This window comes from Haliotis rubra, unplaced genomic scaffold (assembly GCF_003918875.1).
Source record: "Haliotis rubra isolate DU_JTF1 unplaced genomic scaffold, ASM391887v1 Scf534, whole genome shotgun sequence".
Classification (NCBI taxonomy): domain Eukaryota; kingdom Metazoa; phylum Mollusca; class Gastropoda; order Lepetellida; family Haliotidae; genus Haliotis; species Haliotis rubra.
In genome coordinates this window covers 493,641-516,432 of record NW_025767229.1, presented here as the reverse complement: position 1 = coordinate 516,432, position 22,792 = coordinate 493,641, and the positions used below count along the sequence as shown (strand labels likewise).

General features: G+C 48.2%; 1 protein-coding gene across 3 annotated transcripts in view; it reads left to right on the top strand.

Moving 5' to 3' along the window:
- The first annotated feature begins 6,778 nt into the window (after positions 1–6,778).
- The window catches only part of LOC124253188 (extended synaptotagmin-2-like), a 28,351-nt gene continuing 12,337 nt past the window's right edge, over positions 6,779–22,792 (top strand). The window contains exons 1-2 of one of the 3 annotated variants that reach the window (XM_046686911.1): positions 6,805–6,890; positions 13,593–13,703. In XM_046686911.1, coding sequence (XP_046542867.1) covers positions 6,879–6,890; positions 13,593–13,703 — 123 coding nt within the window. In that variant the 5' untranslated portion in view covers positions 6,805–6,878. Of the gene's footprint in view, positions 6,891–13,592; positions 13,704–22,792 lie in introns of all 3 variants that reach the window. The other 2 variants (XM_046686912.1, XM_046686914.1) reach the window with 2 other exon arrangements.

Sequence of the window (22,792 nt, the reverse complement as noted above, 5' to 3'; positions counted from 1 at the left end):
CACCACACACTTATACATGAGACAGAGTGTACCCACCTCCCTGTGATCAGTACTCGCATGTCGCCCATGTACAAGAAGTGCCAGGCAGTGCTTGACGCTACTTAGCTACTGCTTATGATCTCGACCTTTGACTTTGACCACTGTTTAGATGTGCAGTAGACTGGGTTGTTTCGAGGAGAGGAGATGTAAAAAAGGTAAAGCTGTTTGTAGCTGCTGGTAGACATGGAAAGGTAATTCGACCAGTTGAGCCAAGGAAGTGGCCTGGATGAACGTAAGGACATGAAGGTGAATACTTCGAGAACAATGGACCAAAGCTCACAACATGTTCAGAAACTACCTCTGCGGTCTATTGGGCAGTTGAAAGTTGAAACGTTTAAACTGGGAAATGAAAGTTAGACAGATGTCCTGTGTTTCAGTAGTACCACGGTCCGTCTGCAGGATATAGGGGTTTCAGTAGTATCGTGGTCTGTCTGTAGCATATGGGAGTTTCAGTGGTACCAGGTCTGTCTGCAGGATATGGGGAGTTTCAGTGGTACCAGGTCTGTCTGCAGGATATAGGAGTTTCAGTGGTACCACGGTCTGTCTGCAGGATATAGGGGTTTCAGTGGTACCACGGTCCGTCTGCAGGATATAGGGTTTCAGTGGTACCACGGTCTGTCTGCAGGATATAGGGGTTTCAGTGGTACCGTTGTCTGTCTGCAGGATATAGGGGTTTCAGTGGTACCACGGTCTGTCTGCAGGATATAGGAGTTTCAGTGGTACCACGGTCTGTCTGCAGGATATAGGGGTTTCAGTGGTACCGTTGTCTGTCTGCAGGATATAGGGGTTTCAGTGGTACCAGGTCTGTCTGCAGGATATAGGGGTTTCAGTGGTACCAGGTCTGTCTGCAGGATATAGGAGTTTCAGTGGTACCACGGTCTGTCTGCAGGATATAGGGGTTTCAGTGGTACCAGGTCTGTCTGCAGGATATAGGGGAGTTTCAGTGGTACCACAGGTCTGTCTGCAGGATATAGGGGTTTCAGTGGTACCGTTGTCTGTCTGCAGGATATAGGGGTTTCAGTGGTACCACGGTCCGTCTGCAGGATATAGGGGTTTCAGTGGTACCGTTGTCTGTCTGCAGGATATAGGGGTTTCAGTGGTACCAGGTCTGTCTGCAGGATATAGGGGTTTCAGTGGTACCAGGTCTGTCTGCAGGATATAGGGGTTTCAGTGGTACCACGGTCTGTCTGCAGGATATAGGGGTTTCAGTGGTACCACGGTCCGTCTGCAGGATATAGGGGTTTCAGTGGTACCAGGTCTGTCTGCAGGATATAGGAGTTTCAGTGGTACCACGGTCTGTCTGCAGGATATGGGGGTTTCAGTGGTACCGTTGTCTCTCTGCAGGATATAGGGTTTTCAGTGGTACCACGGTCTGTCTGCAGGATATAGGGGTTTCAGTGGTACCACGATCTGTCTGCAGGATATGGGGTTTCAGTGGTACCAGGTCTGTCTGCAGGATATAGGGGTTTCAGTGGTACCACGGTCTGTCTGCAGGATATAGGGGTTTCAGTGGTACCACGGTCTGTCTGCAGGATATAGGGGTTTCAGTGGTACCACGGTCCGTCTGCAGGATATAGGGGTTTCAGTGGTACCACGGTCTGTCTGCAGGATATGGGGGTTTCAGTGGTACCACGGTCTGTCTGCAGGATATAGGGGTTTCAGTGGTACCACGGTCTGTCTGCAGGATATAGGGGTTTCAGTGGTACCGTTGTCTCTCTGCAGGATATAGGGGTTTCAGTGGTACCAGGTCTGTCTGCAGGATATAGGGGTTTCAGTGGTACCACAGTCTGTCTGCAGGATATGGGGGTTTCAGTGGTACCACGGTATCTCTGCAGGATATAGGAGTTTCAGTAGTACCACGGTCTGTCTGCAGGATATGGGGGTTTCAGTGGTACCGTTGTCTGTCTGCAGGATATAGGGGTTTCAGTGGTACCACGGTCTGTCTGCAGGATATAGGGGTTTCAGTGGTACCGTTGTCTCTCTGCAGGATATAGGGGTTTCAGTGGTACCACGGTCTGTCTGCAGGATATAGGGGTTTCAGTGGTACCACGGTCTGTCTGCAGGATATGGGGGTTTCAGTGGTACCAGGTCTGTCTGCAGGATATAGGGGTTTCAGTGGTACCACGGTTTCTCTGCAGGATATAGGGGTTTCAGTGGTACCACGGTCTGTCTGCAGGATATAGGGGTTTCAGTGGTACCGTTGTCTCTCTGCAGGATATAGGGGTTTCAGTGGTACCACGGTCTGTCTGCAGGATATAGGGGTTTCAGTGGTACCACGGTCTGTCTGCAGGATATGGGGGTTTCAGTGGTACCAGGTCTGTCTGCAGGATATAGGGGTTTCAGTGGTACCACGGTTTCTCTGCAGGATATAGGGGTTTCAGTGGTACCACGGTCTCTCTGCAGGATATAGGGGTTTCAGTGGTACCACGGTTTCTCTGCAGGATATAGGAGTTTCAGTAGTACCACGGTCTGTCTGCAGGATATGGGGGTTTCAGTGGTACCACGGTCTGTCTGCAGGATATAGGGGTTTCCAGTGGTACCACGGTCTCTGCAGGATATAGGGTTTCAGTGGTACCATGGTCTGTCTGCAGGATATAGGGGTTTCAGTGGTACCACGGTCTCTCTGCAGGATATAGGGGTTTCAGTGGTACCACGGTCTGTCTGCAGGATATGGGGGTTTCAGTGGTACCACGGTCTCTCTGCAGGATATAGGGGTTTCAGTGGTACCACGGTTTCTCTGCAGGATATAGGAGTTTCAGTAGTACCACGGTCTGTCTGCAGGATATGGGGGTTTCAGTGGTACCAGGTCTGTCTGCAGGATATAGGGGTTTCAGTGGTACCACGGTCTCTCTGCAGGATATAGGGGTTTCAGTGGTACCACGGTTTCTCTGCAGGATATAGGAGTTTCAGTAGTACCACGGTCTGTCTGCAGGATATGGGGGTTTCAGTGGTACCACGGTCTGTCTGCAGGATATAGGGGTTTCAGTGGAACCGTTGTCTGTCTGCAGGATATGGGGGTTTCAGTAGTACCACGGTCTGTCTGCAGGATATAGGGGTTTCAGTGGTACCACGGTCTCTCTGCAGGATATAGGGGTTTCAGTGGTACCACGGTTTCTCTGCAGGATATAGGAGTTTCAGTAGTACCACGGTCTGTCTGCAGGATATGGGGGTTTCAGTGGTACCACGGTCTGTCTGCAGGATATAGGGGTTTCAGTGGTACCACGGTCTCTCTGCAGGATATAGGGGTTTCAGTGGTACCATGGTCTGTCTGCAGGATATAGGGGTTTCAGTGGTACCACGGTCTCTCTGCAGGATATAGGGGTTTCAGTGGTACCACGGTCTGTCTGCAGGATATGGGGGTTTCAGTGGTACCACGGTCTCTCTGCAGGATATAGGGGTTTCAGTGGTACCACGGTTTCTCTGCAGGATATAGGAGTTTCAGTAGTACCACGGTCTGTCTGCAGGATATAGGGGGTTTCAGTGGTACCAGGTCTGTCTGCAGGATATAGGGGTTTCAGTGGTACCACGGTCTCTCTGCAGGATATAGGGGTTTCAGTGGTACCACGGTTTCTCTGCAGGATATAGGAGTTTCAGTAGTACCACGGTCTGTCTGCAGGATATGGGGGTTTCAGTGGTACCACGGTCTGTCTGCAGGATATAGGGGTTTCAGTGGAACCGTTGTCTGTCTGCAGGATATGGGGGTTTCAGTAGTACCACGGTCTGTCTGCAGGATAGAGGGGTTTCAGTGGTACCGTTGTCTGTCTGCAGGATATAGGGGTTTCAGTGGTACCACGGTCTGTCTTCAGGATATAGGGGTTTCAGTGGTACCGTTGTCTCTCTGCAGGATATAGGGGTTTCAGTGGTACCACGGTCTGTCTGCAGGATATAGGGGTTTCAGTGGTACCGCGGTCTGTCTGCAGGATATAGGGGTTTCAGTGGTACCGTTGTCTCTCTGCAGGATATAGGGGTTTCAGTGGTACCAGGTCTGTCTGCAGGATATAGGGGTTTCAGTGGTACCACGGTCTGTCTGCAGGATATAGGGGTTTCAGTGGTACCACGGTCTGTCTGCAGGATATAGGGGTTTCAGTGGTACCAGGTCTGTCTGCAGGATATAGGGGTTTCAGTGGTACCACGGTCTGTCTGCAGGATATAGGGGTTTCAGTGGTACCACGGTCCGTCTGCAGGATATAGGGGTTTCAGTGGTACCACGGTCTGTCTGCAGGATATGGGGTTTCAGTGGTACCAGGTCTGTCTGCAGGATATAGGGGTTTCAGTGGTACCACGGTCTGTCTGCAGGATATGGGGGTTTCAGTGGTACCACGGTCTGTCTGCAGGATATAGGGGTTTCAGTGGTACCGTTGTCTGTCTGCAGGATATAGGGGTTTCAGTGGTACCGTTGTCTGTCTGCAGGATATGGTCGTTTCAGTGGTACCAGGTCTGTCTGCAGGATATAAGGGTTTCAGTGGTATCACGGTCTGTCTGCAGGATATTAGGGTTTCAGTGGTACCACGGTCTGTCTGCAGGATATGGGGGTTTCAGTGGTATCACGGTCTGTCTGCAGGATATAAGGGTTTCAGTGGTATCACGGTCTGTCTGCAGGATATAGGGGTTTCAGTGGTACCACGGTCTCTCTGCAGGATATAGGAGTTTCAGTGGTACCACGGTCTGTCTGCAGGATATAGGGGTTTCAGTGGTACCACGGTCTGTCTGCAGGATATAGGGGTTTCAGTGGTACCGTTGTCTCTCTGCAGGATATAGGGGTTTCAGTGGTACCACGGTTTCTCTGCAGGATATGGGGGTTTCAGTGGTACCACGGTTTCTCTGCAGGATATGGGGGTTTCGTGACACAAGTCTTACACGTTGACTGATGAACCCATCACATAAAGTATATGGTTCTGACCAAAGTACGCTTCGAACCGTCAATGTTCTGATCCGGACACGGCCAAGGAACGCAACTCGCGGTACTCTTGTTCAAGTCTTGCCCTTCTGGACAGAAGGACCAACCAGTTTCCTGTGACATGTTCGTGAGCGAGTGAGTGAGGTTTTACGTCGGCTTCGGAATTAAACGAGAATATGACGGGGCCTCTCACCTTCCCATGTGAGAAGTCTAACCTGCGTATAGCCACGACGTTACCCCACCCCGCCTGCATCATTTTAATAAATATATTTCGTTCAAATATAGCCTGTTTTAAGAATGAATGCTAAGGGTTCATCCTGTATAGAGAGTGTAGGTTGCTGTTCTTGATTAACTCCCATGCACTGTTCAAGAGAACAATGGGACCTTTTGTCATCTCACTTCCGCATTCAGGTTTCTACTTCCTCAAAGGACAGAACCGTGAACTGATCAGATAAGTGCGCCAGCACCCGTGAAGCCTGTTCAATGACTTATTCCGATTCCTGCAGACCAATAACTTCCTACCTCAATACACGAGAGGGAGCTGACGTGGTTCATACATGTCATCATATCTCATCTTCGTAGATCGATGCTCATACTGTCAATCACTGGATTGTTTGGCCCCGTATTTACATATCTCACACAGCACGTATCAAAATGTCTGAAAATGAAATAACATGAACCTAGCATTTCCAATGCACCTCATTTAATTGCGATGTGTGTTGAAATTGCCAATGTTTACTAAGGTTGAAAACATGGACATTCCTTAGGTGGGAAAACATATGTAAAGTTTTAAAGTTTTAAATGTTTACACGTCTTAGAAATTTATGTATCATAATAACCAAGCGTTATAATCAAAACTGTTATTACAATTAGACTATTCCCATATTTACCCAATTATCACCACTAATATAATATACTCAGAACATAGAAAAATTCATTTCAGGCGACAATACCAAATTTGCAAGAAAAATGCATGCATGCATGCATGCACGCACGCACGCACGCACGCACGCACGCACGCACGCACACACACACAAATATAGACTAACGCAAACCAAACCAATGTTTGATCAATTCAAGATTACTCTCTCCTCTCCACTGTCTCACTTTCCTATATCCCTATTCGTTTTTGTTTGTATATTAGTCATACAGCCATTAAACTTATGTCGTCTCTTATTTATGTCCCAGCTGGAATATATGTATCGTGTGTATTATCCAGCGGTAGGAATATGGCAATATTTGCTTTCGTTATAATAAAAAAAAATCTTAAATTTTCATGTTACCGGTGCTCAAACAAGAGACCATATGTTTGTTTCCATCACGTGAAATACTTGGTTCATGTTTTTCCATTTTCACACATTTTAATACGTTTAAAATCAACGTTCATATGACCTTATTAGTCTTATATCACCTAAACAGTCTGGCAACTTATAGTAACCCATGCTTGTCGTAAGAGGCGACTAACCGGATCGGGTGATCAGACTCGCCGACTTGGTTGACACATGTCATCGTATCCCAATTTCGAAGATCGAGGCTCATGCTGTTGATCACTGGATTGCCTTGTCCAGACTCGATTATTTACAGACCGCAGCCATAAACCTGGAATATTGCTGAGTGCAACAAACAAAACCAAATCCTCTTTGCTATACCTGTAAACGCTGTAGTCGATTTCAAACTGTTGCCTTGTGAATATATAGCGTGCACTTGAATTCTATCAAAACCAATATATATATATATTCTAATTGTGTTCGTCAGTCACAGTGTATATCACTATTGATTGTTAAAACTAATATACATATTAGATATGTCAAGGGCGGCTACAAACAGCCGACGAGTTACCTGCGTGTAGTCACGTGACCGCGTGCATATTCATGAGCCTTCAATATGGACTACACCTCCTCCCGTCGGACCGTAACAACTTGACTGACTTTCCGACAGCAACATGGCCGCTGTGGTGAGTGTATCTTAGCAATGTTGTTATGTGGTGTATTTGCAGTTGAGTATGGTGTAATGTAGATTTATATGTTAACAATTTAGTCTGCTATCAGCACACACTGTCCAGTAATGAAGGCACTCAACGATCGGGCTTTCTTCCGCGATGTAAATCGCCCGCCGTCTTCTGCTGCATTGAAGAACACCCAGAGTGTAGTCGACCGACTCGGGCATGTAGACTTGCCCGGGCTCCTAGACATAGTATCAGCATTGAAAGCATTTCTATGCAACACTTTTTGGAAATGGCAGGTTATAAGCGATTATTTAAGAAAGGTATAGGTGTAAATTGAAAATGATGATATTTTGCATAGGTGTTTTAGTCGAAATCAAATCATACACATGCATACCATGTAAAGTATATTGTGGACTTTGAGGTCAATATTCCAGCTATATGGCGGCGTTCTGTAAATAATCGACTCTGGACCAGACGGTCCATTGATCAACATCATGAGCATCGTTCCACGCAACTGGGATACGATGACATGTCAACCAACTCAGCGACCCTGACCACCCAATCCCGTTAGTCGCCTCTTACGACAAGCATGGGTTACTGAAGATCAATTCAAACCCGGATCTTCACGGGTTTGTGGACATTGAGAGGAGTAGCTAACGCTTCGTAAACGGAGAGCATCCGGGGTGATAAGAATATCCAACTGGTCACGGAACCTTTCAAATATGCGGATATGTTGTATTTTATAGATAGCAATGGTTTATTACTTTGGGAGGTTTCGTTGTGTGTTTTTAGTACTCTAATTTATCAGCTAGAAAATCGATATGGAGAAATAGACATGGGGCGTGCAATCCGATGCACTGACTGTACACCCCAGGTGCACTTTGGACCATTTTGTTCTGTGATCATGTTACTTCGTTTGTCCTGCATACTGAACGCAACCAATGGACTCGCCCGTATGCTCATACGGGGTTTTGTCAGTGAGAGCCGGTTATGATTCAAGTTTGATTTTTCTTTTCTATTACGGCTGAAATACGACGACTGTATGCGAGAACTGGAATATCGCTGTGCAGCGTTGCGTCCCGTAGACGTCCCGTAGATGTTCGTGTGTTCGAATCCAAGTTATCACAAACGCATAAACACCATCTCGTTATAAGATATACTCCTTAGGCAGTGTGTGGTTCCTCCAACTTTGAGTTGATCCGATGTGGACCTCCACCTCCACTCGTGTCCCGAGGGCCGGGAGCTACTCTAGTATCTCCACTCGTGTCCCTAGGGCCGGGAGCTACTCTAGTACCTCCACTCGTGTCCCGCGGGACGGGAGCTACTAAAGTACCTCCGCTCGTGTCCCGAGGGCCGTGGGCTACTCTAGTACCTCCACTCGTGTCCCGAGGGCCGGGAGCTACTCTAGTACCTCCACTCGTATCCCGAAGGCCGGGAGCTACTCTAGTACCTCCACTCGTGTCCCGAGGGCCGGGAGCTACTGTAGTACCTCCACTAGCTCGTGTCCCGAAGGTCGGGAGCTACTCTAGTACCTCCACTCGTGTCCCGAGGGCCAGGAGCTGCTCTAATACCTCCACTCGTGTCCCGAGGAACGGGAGCTGCTCTAGTACCTCCACTCGTGTCCCGAGGGCCGGGAGCTACTGTAGTACCTCCACTAGCTCGTGTCCCGAAGGTCGGGAGCTACTCTAGTACCTCCACTCGTGTCCCGAGGGCCGGGAGCTACTCTAGTGCCTCCACTCGTGTCCCGAGGGCCGGGAGCTACTCTAGTACCTCCACTCGTATCCCGAGGGCCGGGAGCTACTCTAGTACCTCCACTCGTGTCCCGAGGGCCGGGAGCTACTCTAGTACCTCCACTCGTGTCCCGAGGGCCGGCAGCTACTCTAGTACCTCCACTCGTGTACCGAGGGCCGGGAGCTACTCTAGTACCTCCACTCGTATCCCGAAGGCCGGGAGCTACTCTAGTACCTCCACTCGTGTCCCGAGGGCCGGGAGCTACTGTCGTAGCTCCACTAGCTCGTGTCCCGAAGGTCGGGAGCTACTCTGGTACCTCCACTCGTGTCCCGAGGGCCAGGAACTGCTCTAATACCTCCACTCGTGTCCCGAGGGCCGGGAGCTGCTCTAGTACCTCCACTCGTGTCCCGAGGGCCGGGGCTACTCTGTAGTACCTCCACTAGCTCGTGTTCCGAGGGGTGGGAGCTACTCTAGTACCTCCACTCTCGTGTCCCGAGGGCCGGGAGCTACTCTAGTACCTCCACTCGTGTCCCGAGGGCCAAGAGCTACTCTAGTACCTTCACTAGTGTCCCGAGGGCCGGGAGCTACTCTAGTACCTCCACTCGTGTCCCGAGGGCCGGGAGCTACTGTAGTACCTCCACTCGTGTCCCGAGGGCCGGGAGCAACTGTAGTACCTCCACTCGTGTCCCGAGGGCCGGGAGCTACTGTAGTACCTCCACTCGTGTCCCACGGGCCGGGAGCTACTGTAGTACCTCCACTAGCTCGTGTCCCGAAGGCCGGGAGCTACTCTAGTACCTCCACTCGTGTACCGAGGGCCGGGAGCTACTGTAGTACCTCCACTCGTGTCCCGCGGGCCGGGAGCTACTCTAGTACCTCCACTAGCTCGTGTCCCGAAGGCCGGGAGCTTATCTAGTACCTCCACTCGTGTCCCGAGGAACGGGAGCTACTCTAGTACCTCCACTCGTGTCCCGAGGGCCGGGAGCTACTCTAGTACCTCCACTCGTGTCCCGAGGGCCGGGAGCTACTCTAGACCCTCCACTCGTGTCCCGAGGGCCGGGAGCTACTGTAGTACCTCCACTAGCTCGTGTCCCGAAGGCCGGGACTTATTCTAGTACCTCCACTCGTGTCCCGCGGGCCGGGAGCTACTGTAGTACCTCCACTAGCTCGTGTCCCGAGGGCCGAGAGCTACTCTAGTACCTCCACTCGTGTCCCGCGGGCCGGGAGCTACTGTAGTACCTCCACTAGCTCGTGTCCCGAAGGCCGGGAGCTACTGTAGTACCTCCGCTCGTGTCCCGCGGGCCGGGACCTACTCTAGTAACTCCACTCGTGTCCCGAGGGCCGGGGGTAACTCTAGTACCTCCACTCGTGTCCCGAGGGCCGGGAGCTACTGTAGTACCTCCACTAGCTCGTGTCCCGAAGACCGGGAGCTACTGTAGTATCTCCACTCGTGTCCCGCGGGTCGGGAGCTACTCTAGTACCTCCACTCGTGTCCCGCGGGCAGGGAGCTACTCTAGTACCTCCACTCGTGTTCCGAGGGCCGTGAGCTACTCTAGTACCTTCACTAGTGTCCCGAGGGCCGGGAGCTACTGTAGTACCTCCACTCGTGTCCCGAAGGCCGGAAGCTACTGTAGTACCTCCACTAGCTCGTGTCCCGAAGGCCGGGAGCTACTCTAGTACCTCCACTCGTGTCCCGCGGGCCGGGAGCTACTGTAGTACCTCCACTAGCTCGTGTCCCGAGGGCCGGGAGCTACTGTAGTACCTCCACTCGTGTCCCGCGGGTCGGGAGCTACTGTAGTACCTCCACTAGCTCGTGTCCCGAGGGCCGGGAGCTACTCTAGTACCTCCACTCGTGTCCCGCGGGCCGGGAGCTACTCTAGTACCTCCTCTCGTGTCCCGCGGGCCGGGAGCTACTCTAGTACCTCCACTCGTGTTCCGAGGGCCGTGAGCTACTCTAGTACCTTCACTAGTGTCCCGAGGGCCGGGAGCTACTGTAGTACCTCCACTCGTGTCCCGAGGAACGGGAGCCACTCTAGTACCTTCACTAGCTCGTGTCCCGAGGGCCGGGATCTGCTCTAGTACCTCCACTCGTGTCCCGCAGGCCGGGAGCTACTGTAGTACCTCCACAAGCTCGTGTCCCGAGGGCCGGGAGCTACTGTAGTACCTCCACTCGTGTCCCGAGGGCCGGGAGCTACTCTAGTACCTCCACTCTCGTGTCCCGAGGGCCGGGAGCTACTGTAGTACCTCCACTCGTGTCCCGAGGGCCGGGAGCTACTGTGGTACCTCCCACTCGTGTCCCGAGGGCCGGGAGCCACTCTAGTACCTTCACTAGCTCGTGTCCCGAGGGCCGGGAGCTACTCTAGTACCTCCACTCGTGTCCCGAGGGCCGGGAGCTACTCTAGTACCTCCACTCGTGTCCCGAGGGCCGGGAGCTACTCTAGTACCTCCACTCGTGTCCCGAGGGCCGGGAGCTACTGTAGTACCTCCACTACTGTAGTTACTCGTGTCCCGAAGGCCGGGAGCTACCATAGTACCTCCTCACTCGTGTCCCGAGGGCCGGGAGCTACTGTAGTACCTCCACTCGTGTCCCGCGGGCCGGGAGCTACTCTAGTACCTCCACTCGTGTCCCGAGGGCCGGGAGCTACTCTAGTACCTTCACTAGTGTCCCGAGGGCCGGGAGCTACTGTAGTACCTCCACTCGTGTCCCGAGGGCCGGGAGCTACTCTAGTACCTCCACTAGCTCGTGTCCCGAGGGCCGGGAGCTACTCTAGTACCTCCACTCGTGTCCCGCGGGCCGGGAGCTACTGTAGTACCTCCACAAGCTCGTGTCCCGAGGGCCGGGAGCTACTGTAGTACCTCCACTCGTGTCCCGCGGGCCGGGAGCTACTCTAGTACCTCCACTCGTGTCCCGAGGGCCGGGAGCTACTCTAGTACCTCCACTCGTGTCCCGAGGGCCGGGAGCTACTCTAGTACCTCCACTCGTCGTCCCGAGGGCCGGGAGCTGCTCTAGTACCTCCTCCACTCGTGTCCCGAGGGGCCGGGAGCTACTCTAGTACCTCCACTCGTGTCCCGAGGGCCGGGAGCTACTCTAGTACCTCCACTCGTGTCCCGAGGGCCGGGAGCTACTGTAGTACCTCCACTCCCGAGCTCGTGTCCCGAGGTCCCGGCCGGGAGCTACTCTAGTACCTCCACTCGTGTCCCGAGGGCCGGGAGCTACTGTAGGGTCCCACTAGCTCGTGTCCCGCGGGCCGGGAGCTACTCTAGTACCTCCACTCTCGTGTCCCGCGGGCCGGGAGCTACTGTAGTACCTCCACTAGCTCGTGTCCCGAGGGGCCGGGAGCTACTGTAGTACCTCCACTCGTGTCCCGCGGGCCGGGAGCTACTCTAGTACCTCCACCTCCCGAGGGCCGGGGCTACTCTAGTGTCCCGAGGGCCGGGAGCTACTCTAGTACCTCCACTCGTGTCCCGAGGGCCGGGAGCTACTCTCTAGTACCTCCACTCGTGTCCCGAGGGCCGGGAGCTACTCTAGTACCTCCACTCGTGTGTGTCCCCGAGGGCCGGGAGCTACTCTAGTTACCTTCACTAGTCGATCATGTCTAGTACCTCCACTTTGTCCCGTGGGCCGGGAGCTACTGTAGGTACCTCCACTCGTGTCCCGAGGGCCAATGGACTTAGTACCTCCACTCTCGCCCGGAGCTACTGTACCCCGAGGGCCGGGAGCTACTGTCAGTGAGTACCTCCACTCGTGTCCTTTTCGAGGGCTGAAATTGCGACTACTTATAGAACTACCTGTGCACTCGTGTTCCCGTAGACGTCCGGTAGATGCTACTGTAGTACCTCCACTCGTCATCCCGCAGGGCCACCAGCTCGTTATAAGATACCTCCACTTAGGCGTGTGTGTGGTTCCTCCAACTTTGGCCGGGAGCTACTCTAGTCCACCTCCACTCGTGTTCCGAGGGCCGGGAGCTACTCTAGTACCTCCACTCGTGTCCCGAGGAACGGGAGCTACTCTAGTACCTCCACTCGTGTCTCGAGGAACGGAGCTACTCTAGACCTTCCACTCGTGTCCCGAGGAACGGGAGCTACTCTACTATCTCCACTCGTGTCCCTAGGGCCGGGAGCTACTGTAGTACCTCCACTCGTGTCCCGCGGGACGGGAGCTACTGTAGTACCTCCACTAGCTGGTGTCCCGAGGGACGGGAGCTACTCTAGACCTTCCACTCGTGTCCCGAGGGCCGGGAGCTACTGTAGTACCTCCACTCGTGTCCCGAGGAGCGGGAGCTGCTCTAGTACCTCCACTCGTGTCCAGAGGGCCGGGAGCTACTCTAGTACCTCCACTCGTGTCCCGAGGAACGGAGTTACTCAAGCAGCTGCCCTTCCGATTTTAATAATAATGGCCGTGGTTTATCCACGTTTCTGGAAGTGGTATCGTCGTTTCAACAGTAATGTATTTGTCACGGCACAACAGCCCATTTCCAATTTCGAAACTGAACCGTCTATGGCGTCGACGAGCTTGCTTAAAACCTCAAGGATCATAGGTTGCCCAGTCGTCTGAGGTTCTGCGATACGCCGTACAGAGGTGCCTCCTTTAAGGATGCCAGAAGTCTATGATTATGGGTTTAAATCCCCGTTCGCCCTGGTCATGTGTCCGTAGACGTGTCCGACCCACACACGGCGCTCGTCGGTTTGCAACAAGCGATACACGTGGAACACCTGCATCACGTCCCCGTTCCCCTCTCTAGATGTCATGTCGGGATGAAGCTCATGGAACCAGACTTTACCTCTGAAAACATACAATATGAACCAGTTAAATGTTTTTATTGAGGCGTGTCCATGCTCTTGAGCTGTCAACTTATTCTATAGGTTTATGACTGCAATAAATCAGATCTACCAAAGGCTGTACAAGTGATCTAGGTCAGTGGAGGCCATGGACGATACAGTTCGCTACATGTCCCTGTGTTTACAAGATTTCCGGTTTTTCAGTTGCGTTGTCTAGTGGACTGGTGGTTAAACCTGATCGGCGAAATCCACCGCAAGTTTGGAATTGGCGGCGATTCTGACCCCTCATCCCCGAACTGCGGGGTGTTCAAGAGGGTGGGTATAGGGGGAGTTCAGTTGGAACTGCGAGGGCACGGCATGTATCGCTCTGTTTGGACATACAATATATTCTTGAAGTTACACCGGTCAGTGTAGCTGGATGCTGAACCTGTACCCCACAATATGTCAAACCCCGACTCTTTTTGCTCAGAAACATTCCAGTTCTAAAATGCCGACTGTCGATGATAATAAATAATAATTAACGAATGGTTCACATGTCTCGACAAAGCCGTGAGTGAATGTTGTTTCTGTAGTCATCTTCGTTTCATGCATTGACATGACCGTCATATCAAAACGAATTCTTTCAAAATAACAGTTTATACAATTACATATCCAAAAGACTTTGTAATCCATTTCTTCCATATTATGGCGTGATTTACTATAGCAACATGAGGTAACCCGGTGCTCTGTACTTGTTTAGAGTAGTAAGGAGAGCCGTGTTCTTGTACAGATATCAGATCCCCTGTTCCGTGTACTATGTCATTCAATAACCCCAGGCAGCACCTGGGCCGACCACGTCTGTGAAGGCGGCCTTGCTTGTGATAGGGTGTCTAGTTTCAAGGTTCCAGCTGAACTACCCCGTGTGTGTTGTAAGCCTAGTGACTGTAGACTGCATCTTGCTGCATTTGCTTGTAACTTCATCCACTGACCGTATAAAGACACGAAGATAATCTGTACCTTCTCCCTCGGCTGCTGTTATTAACGTGTTCATGTCTCATGACACTTTCATGAGCCACTTAATGCTTACATAAAGGAATGTCCGGTTGAGACAAGTGTGAGGTGTAACACGCTAGGAAGTATCTAACACACTGTTTACTAACCAACTCAAGTCTGTCTCACTCACTCACTCACTCACTCACTCACCCACCCTCTCACTCACTGGTTTTGTCATATCTGTACGGTACTTGCAGAGGGCTGTCAATGCTGACTGGTCTGATGAAGCTATGTATACTCAAGTTACGTTATTGATAGGAGAATACTTTACCCTATCTAATATTAATGACGTCACACATGGACAACGTGACATGATTGGTTACTTCTGATTTTCTTATATTCAATGTCTTCGTTAGAAACATGGCCATGGCCGGAAACGTGGTTACGCGTGTTCACGTTGCGGTCATGAAATGCGATATCGTACAGTTTCTGTGTTCGACTGGTCGATAACGTCTACCAAAGAAGCCACACTTGTTTCACTTCCTCCACCCACTATGATAATTTGAGTTCGCGCGACATTCAAGGTCGCTGCTACCGAAACGCGGTCCGGAGACACGATAACTTGCTGTAAAGTGAAGTCGCAAAAACGTAAACAACGACAGGCTGACTTCAATATGTGTCTCTGAACGGCTGGCAGTACATTAATCTTTCTTAGTTTTCATTGTTTACGTGACAACCCTAGTGTACAGTACACATCCCTGTGCACTTAAAAGAACCCACGAATCCGTTAGTATATGACCAGATGGTGGCCACATGAATACGTGCAAACACCAAGTTGCGTGTACAGCAACGTGCAGTGGACTTGGACAAAGTACTGTGACTATGTGTCCCAGTCAACCAAGCTGTGAATACCTCGTTAGGATGAGAAGGCCACAATAACTCAGTGCGCCTAGTGGCTGCAAGAGTTGTATGCTCCCCAGGGAGTTGAGATTGATAACACGATGAGACTGACATCCAATGATCGAGGGACAAAATACCAGCGCCTTGAGCAAGCACTAGTTGCCTGGATATGTGCGCCATATAAATAAAAGAAATATCATATAAGAATAATAATGAGTAATTTCTGAAATACCCAACTCGAAACTTGGAGTAGAGGATTAAACTCACTTGTAGGTCTACAGTTGACCATGCGTGGTTCCAGCAGTGAGGGGTGGCGACCCTACGGTGTGTAGTGTGTCCTGTTGGGAAACAACGGTGTTGGACAATCACTCAATATTATTAGACTGGACAGTTTGATGTACATTCTAAATCCTGTCTGATTGCTAGAGGACTCGTGTTCACCCTCCACCTCGAGTACAGTATTGTAGATGTGCAGGTTATAGCCGGGGTATTTACTTATGTGTACAATGTCAGCATCTCCAGCAGGAGCAGCATCAGCCGTTAGACACGAGTATGTAGTTGTGACGTCATGCGCTAACTAGGTTGTACAAGAGACCATATAATAGATTATTATCTGGTCTCTGGTTATACACTGGGTATAATGAGGTGTATATAACCACGATTATCACACCAGAACAGTACCCTCGTTGTATGTACAGACTATAGATCTTCGGAGCACATGTTTAATGTTTGTGTACATGTAACCCTTACAACCAACATAAATAGACATATATCCATATAAATATGTATAAGGTTACGAGAAAGGTGGTTCTACGACGGAACACACAGATATTGTTCCGCTGTACTCTCTCCCCTTCACCACACTGTAAGATCTGGTCCACACATATAGGAGTAGATATACTTGCCTCGATGCTCTTTAGATTCTGACACACTTCACAGCATTCAGAGAGAGAGATCTGTTTTGACATCACCACTGTGCAATGTCTGATTCACACACGCACACGCACGCGCGCACACACACACACACACATGTTTTGACATCACCGCTCTGAAATGTCTCACACACACATCTGTTTTGACATCACCGCTCTGAAAGGTCACACACACACACACACACACACACACACACACACACACACACACACACACACACACACACACACACACACACACACACACATCTGTTTTGACATCACCACTCTGCATCATCTGATTCTGTCGCTCACACAGATCCTCGGGGCATGTATTCGTTGTTTCCTGAGTTTAGTCCAGTGCCGGAGTTGCCAGTTGGTTACATGCTGCTGCTGCAGTGTCGTGCACCTGTTCAACACCCGTGATCGTGAGTCACCTGATTCTGATTCACCTGATTCTGATTCACACATGTATCCATTTACACACACAGGACTTATATTTCCACAAATGTTCATTATTGAACAGGGTTTGAAGTGCACCTTATTTAACTGTTGCGCAAAGAGCATGCCCTTGAGGTGTGGAGTTACTACTGCGCTCTACAAATGTCCATATTATTATTATTATTAACAGGGGTTTGAAGTGCACCTTATTTAACAGGGTTTGAAGTGCACCTATTTAACAGGGTTTAGAAGTGCACCTTATTTAACAGTGTTTGAAGTGCACCTATTTAACAGGGTTTAGAAGTGCACCTTATTTAACAGGGTTTGAAGTGCACCTTATTTAACAGGGTTTGAAGTGCACCTTATTTAACAGGGTTTAGAAGTGCACCTTATTTAACAGGGTTTGAAGTGCACCTATTTAACAGGGTTTAGAAGTGCACCTTATTTAACAGGGTTTGAAGTGCACCTTATTTAACAGGGTTTGAAGTGCACCTATTTAACAGGGTTTTGAAGTGCACCTTATTTAACAGGGTTTGAAGTGCACCTTATTTAACAGGGTTTGAAGTGCACCTTATTTAACAGGGTTTGAAGTGCACCTTATTTAACAGGGTTTTGAAGTGCACCTTATTTAACAGGGTTTTGAAGTGCACCTTATTTAACAGGGTTTTGAAGTGCACCTTATTTAACAGGGTTTGAAGTGCACCTTATTTAACAGGGTTTGAAGTGCACCTTATTTAACAGGGTTTGAAGTGCACCTTATTTAACAGGGGTTTGAAGTGCACCTATTTAACAGGGTTTGAAGTTACCTTATTTAACAGGGTTTGAAGTGCACCTTATTTAACAGGGTTTGAAGTGCACCTTATTTAACAGGGGTTTGAAGTGCACCTATTTAACAGGGTTTTGAAGTGCACCTTATTTAACAGGGTTTGAAGTGCACCTTATTTAACAGGGGTTTGAAGTGCACCTATTTAACAGGGTTTGAAGTTACCTTATTTAACAGGGTTTGAAGTTACCTTATTTAACAGGGTTTGAAGTTACCTTATTTAACAGGGTTTGAAGTGCACCTATTAAACAGGGTTTGAAAACTGCACCTGTGAGTGAACGTCCGAAAAGTTCACGGTCAACCACTAGATTAAACTGTTAAACTATTTAAGTATAATCTAGAATGATCCACCCACCTACCCCTGTAGATATGTGAGGTGAATACTGTGATATTACTCAATGGTCCATCATTTGAAATGCAAAATATCCACTCAAAGACAATGATGAACAAAACATCATATTTCAATATCTGTGATGGATAATTCAGAAAATAAGTAAAGAAAACCCAAACTTTAAATGCAGACTGTTGTGACGACGAAGTGTTGTCAACACTCCAAGGTGCAGATACACAGGTACACGATCCCTCGTCCGGGTCACATATCATGTTGTAATTATAGACTTGGCAACATATGTCTATCATTTGAAACCATATCCTCGAGCTTGTATTCTAATGCAGACACTCTGTGTACAAGTGACGCCATCACATTGTGAAAGTTTGATAAAAATTATGTATATATCAAACGCCAACTGTAAATGACATTGTCCTGTATGTAAATACTAATATGTTTTATGTTTGATTGAATTCATGTATCCATAATCTTCGGATTGATTTCTGGAGGAGCTGCTGTCGAGTATTATAACGCCTCTTGTATAAGAAATCATGTCCGTCTGCAATCTGACAGCTGAATTTGCTCCTGTTGATCGTTTAGGTTCAATATAAATGGCATCCCATTTTGGGGAGATTATCGCCACAAAGAGGGATTAGGGATTCGTGTGCACTATAAACGTTCGTGGCTTTATGCCTAATCGATATACCAGTGCACGAGGTGACGTCATTATTTGTTTCAAAATAGACGAGATACACTAGTAATACCTTCACCCTCTCTCTCTCTCTCTCTCTCTCTCTCTCTCTCTCTATTGCTCTCTCTCTCTCTCACTCATCCCCTTCCCTCTCTCTCTCGCTCTCTCTCTTTCTATTATCAGGGTATTTATAAATATGTTCATTTGGTCACAAAATCGCCGAAATGTTTAATAGGACACTTGACTACCCACCCACTATATTGAAGACATAACGTCTTACGGTAGAGACCGCCTCCGTGGTGTAGTGGTTAGAGCGTCCGCCCGGAGTGCGGAAGGTCGCGGGTTCGATCCCCGACCGCGTCATACCAAAAGACGTTAAAATATGGTACTTGTTGGTCCCTGCCTGGCGCTCGGCATTAATGGGTACAACAAGGACTGGTCGGCTCGGTGTCAGTATAATGTGTCTGAGTGGGGTATTCATGCTTCACTGCGGCATGGTATCTCAGTGGGCTAGCACTATAAAACCAGCTTAAGTCTGGGCTAGTACAAGCAGCCGCACATACACCTACACACGCATGCACGTCGTCATATGAGCGAAATATTCTCAAGCACGACGTTAAACCCAATTCCACCCCCACCATCTAACGGTAGACTGAACGTTTGCAACGATCCATTAACAGGGTATCAAACTGCACATTATATAACAGGGTATCAAACTGCACATTTTATAACCGGGTATCAAACTGCACATTATTTAACAGGGTATTAAACTGCACATTTTATAACAGGGTATCAAACTGCACATTATATAACAGGGTATCAAACTGCACATTTTATAACAGGGTATCAAACTGCACTTTATATAACAGGGTATTAAACTGCACATTATATAACAGGGTATCAAACTGCACATTATTTAACAGGGTATTAAACTGCACATTATATAACAGGGTATCAAACTGCACATTTTGTAACCGGGTATCAAACTGCACATTATTTAACAGGGTATCAAACTGCACATTATATAACAGGGTATCAAACTGCACATTTTATAACCGGGTATCAAACTGCACATTATTTAACAGGGTATTAAACTGCACATTTTTTAAAAGGGTATCAAACTGCACATTATATAACAGGGTATCAAACTGCACATTTTATAACCGGGTATCAAACTGCACATTATTTAACAGGGTATTAAACTGCACATTTTATAACAGGGTATCAAACTGCACATTATATAACAGGGTATCAAACTGCACATTTTATAACAGGGTATCAAACTGCACATTATTTAACAGGGTATTAAACTGCACATTATATAACAGGGTATCAAACTGCACATTATTTAACAGGGTATTAAACTGCACATTATATAACAGGGTATCAAACGGCACATTTTGTAACCGGATATCAAACTGCACATTATTTAACAGGGTATCAAACTGCACATTATTTAACAGGGTATTTTAAACCGGGTATCTGCACATTTTATAACTGGGTTTTATCAATCAAACTGCACATTATATAACAGGGTATCAAACTGCACATTATTTAACAGGGTATTAAACTGCACATTACATAACAGGGTATCAAACTGCACATTATTTAACAGGGTATTAAACTGCACATTATATAACAGGGTATCAAACTGCACATTATACAACAGGGTATTAAACTGCACATTATTTAACAGGGTATTAAACTGCACATTATATGACAGGGTATCAAACTGCACATTATATAACAGGGTATTAAACTGCACATTATATAACAGAGTATCAAACTGCACATTATTTAACAGGGCACATTATTTGACAGAGTTTCAAACTGCACATTATTAAGCAGGGTATCAAACTGCACATTATTTAACAGTGTTTCAAACTGTACCCCGATTGTCCGGGTATCGAACTTCATAGCATTCTCTGTGCAACATCGAGACAACATTACGGCATGTTGGACTTTCTAACAGAAACGCGTGCCACCATATTGACAAATTAACTTGCTATTGTCAGCAGAACATAACTATGACTAACCAGTCTGCAACAATATTCATGACACACTTTCCTAATTTACTAAATTGCTAATGATTGTTCTGCTGCGCTGAAACATGTGTCCCCATATGCCATAACTCTCACGCACCATTGATCGATCAATTTGGTATTAACATGAGTGATACTGGATGGTCATGTATCCAATGACAAACTTCCATTCCAATATGTCATTGTTATGCATCGTTTGCAGGTGGACCTGGAATGTCTCAACACAGCTGTGTGATTGTGTTTGTTGCATATTTTCGTAAAACATATTGTGATAAATTCAAACATATTGTGCCAAGTTTATCAGTCCCCACCCATCTGAACGTTGTCGTCATCACTGTCCTCAGTGTAGGACCCGGATGTGTGTTGGCGCTTTAGGTGTCTGGGACGGTTTGACCGTGTACTGAGTGACATCGTTGGTAGACCCAGAAGCTTCGGCAAATGTTGTTGTGTAAGGTTTCACTGCTGGTGTTATTTTACTAATGGTCATTACGCGTTTACTTAGGCTACCTACAGGAACTCCTGCCTATCTACTCTCCCACTCGATCCCTACGCTCTGAGTCCAAGCTTCTGTGTCGCATTCCCAACATCAAGACTGTGAGATATGGCCAGCGTTCCTTCTCATATGCAGCGACATCCGCGTGGAACAGCCTCCCAGAATCAATCAGAAGATCTCTAAATCTAATATCTTTCAGACGTCAACAGCTCTGAACTCTTTTTATTTGACTGTGCGCTTCGAGCATGCATCAAGCATGGAGTAATGCGCAATACAAGTGGCCTATTATTATTATTATTATTACTTGTTGACATGCACTTTTATGAATTTCTTCCGCCCTGGAGAAATAAACTGGCCAAAGTTCAAAGTTTCGTGAGGGGAAAATCAAAATGTTTGGTGTTATATTTTCTCAAAGGTATAATTATCTAGTGTTTACATCATTGGGTGGGATGTGTGTGCTCTGTGAGGCCCAACTTTGGAACGTTTAGATCTTTATCATTCTAAGTTCACGTTCAGGTTTTATTGAAAACATAATTAAATTACTGCCAGTTCCATCTGTGCAGGGACCCCTGAAGCTGTCAGGAGAAGAGTTATAGCTACAGACCTTACACAGAGTAACAAACAAGTGTAATCATACCGTCAGGTCAGAACCTCAGGTCGTCGTCAGGGGTCTGGCTGTACGTTGCCATGGAGTCGGCAATCCAACAGCCAGATTACAAGAGTCAGCGATTAAGTGTTGTCGACTGTAACCCAAATCGCGTTACATAAGTTACGGATAGGTGCAAACCGAAATGTGCATGTTGCGATTACATTCGACAGAAACATTCACACTTCCACAATAAGCTACAATTACACAGTCATGTAATATAGCCTTGTATGTCCCTGCGTAGATCAGACATGTGGGGCATGAGGTCTGTGTTCAACTGTTGTGTGTTGTGTGTCTAGGATACAGTCATTGTTTGGCGAGGCAATGAGGATAATTAGTTATCTGTGATGAGGGTAATTAGTTATCTCTGATGAGGGTACTAATCCTGGGGGCTACTGGCGGGACACCATTAGCTTGAATACTCATGCCAACCTTCTAGCACTGAAAACTACACCTTTCCTCAGGCCTTGAGACAGATGCATACATTTACTGTTTCTTGCACAAGGCACTCAGTACCTCCAAAGTGACATTCGGATATGAACGACCCATGTTTGTCGTAAGGGGAGACAAGCGCTGTGGGTGAGTTGACTGACGAATGTCATCGTATCCCAGGATGATGATGATGATGATGATGATGATGATGATGATGATGATGATGATGATGATGTCACTGATTGTCTGATCCAGACCCGATGTTTACAGACAGCTGTCATATAACGGGAATGTTGTTCAGTGTTGCGTTAAACAACAAACAAACAAACAGGCTATTAGAGCTGAATGTGCCTGATCTGATGGCGTACTGACAGCGGTGTTGTCACAGACGCTGCAGGCGAGGCCACCAGCTGTGCGACGTCAGGGGATCTTGTCACGTACTGGGTGTTATTGATTTCGCCTCTCGGCCTGATTATGATGTAGGATGACTGTTTATATTAATACAGTGTTACAAAAACGCACTTCTGAGTGGAACTTGCGCCATGCAGGGCATGTCCGCTAGGTTAAACCTTCCTCTAGTGTGAAGTAGCACAGTTAAAGGCGGAGCTCACTCATCGATACTGACCGGTTTAGTTTAGATGGGATCACACCGACAAAAAACATCACATAATAGTTCATGCATATAGTGTACAGTCTCTGTAAGTGTTTCAGTTATGTTACGTCGT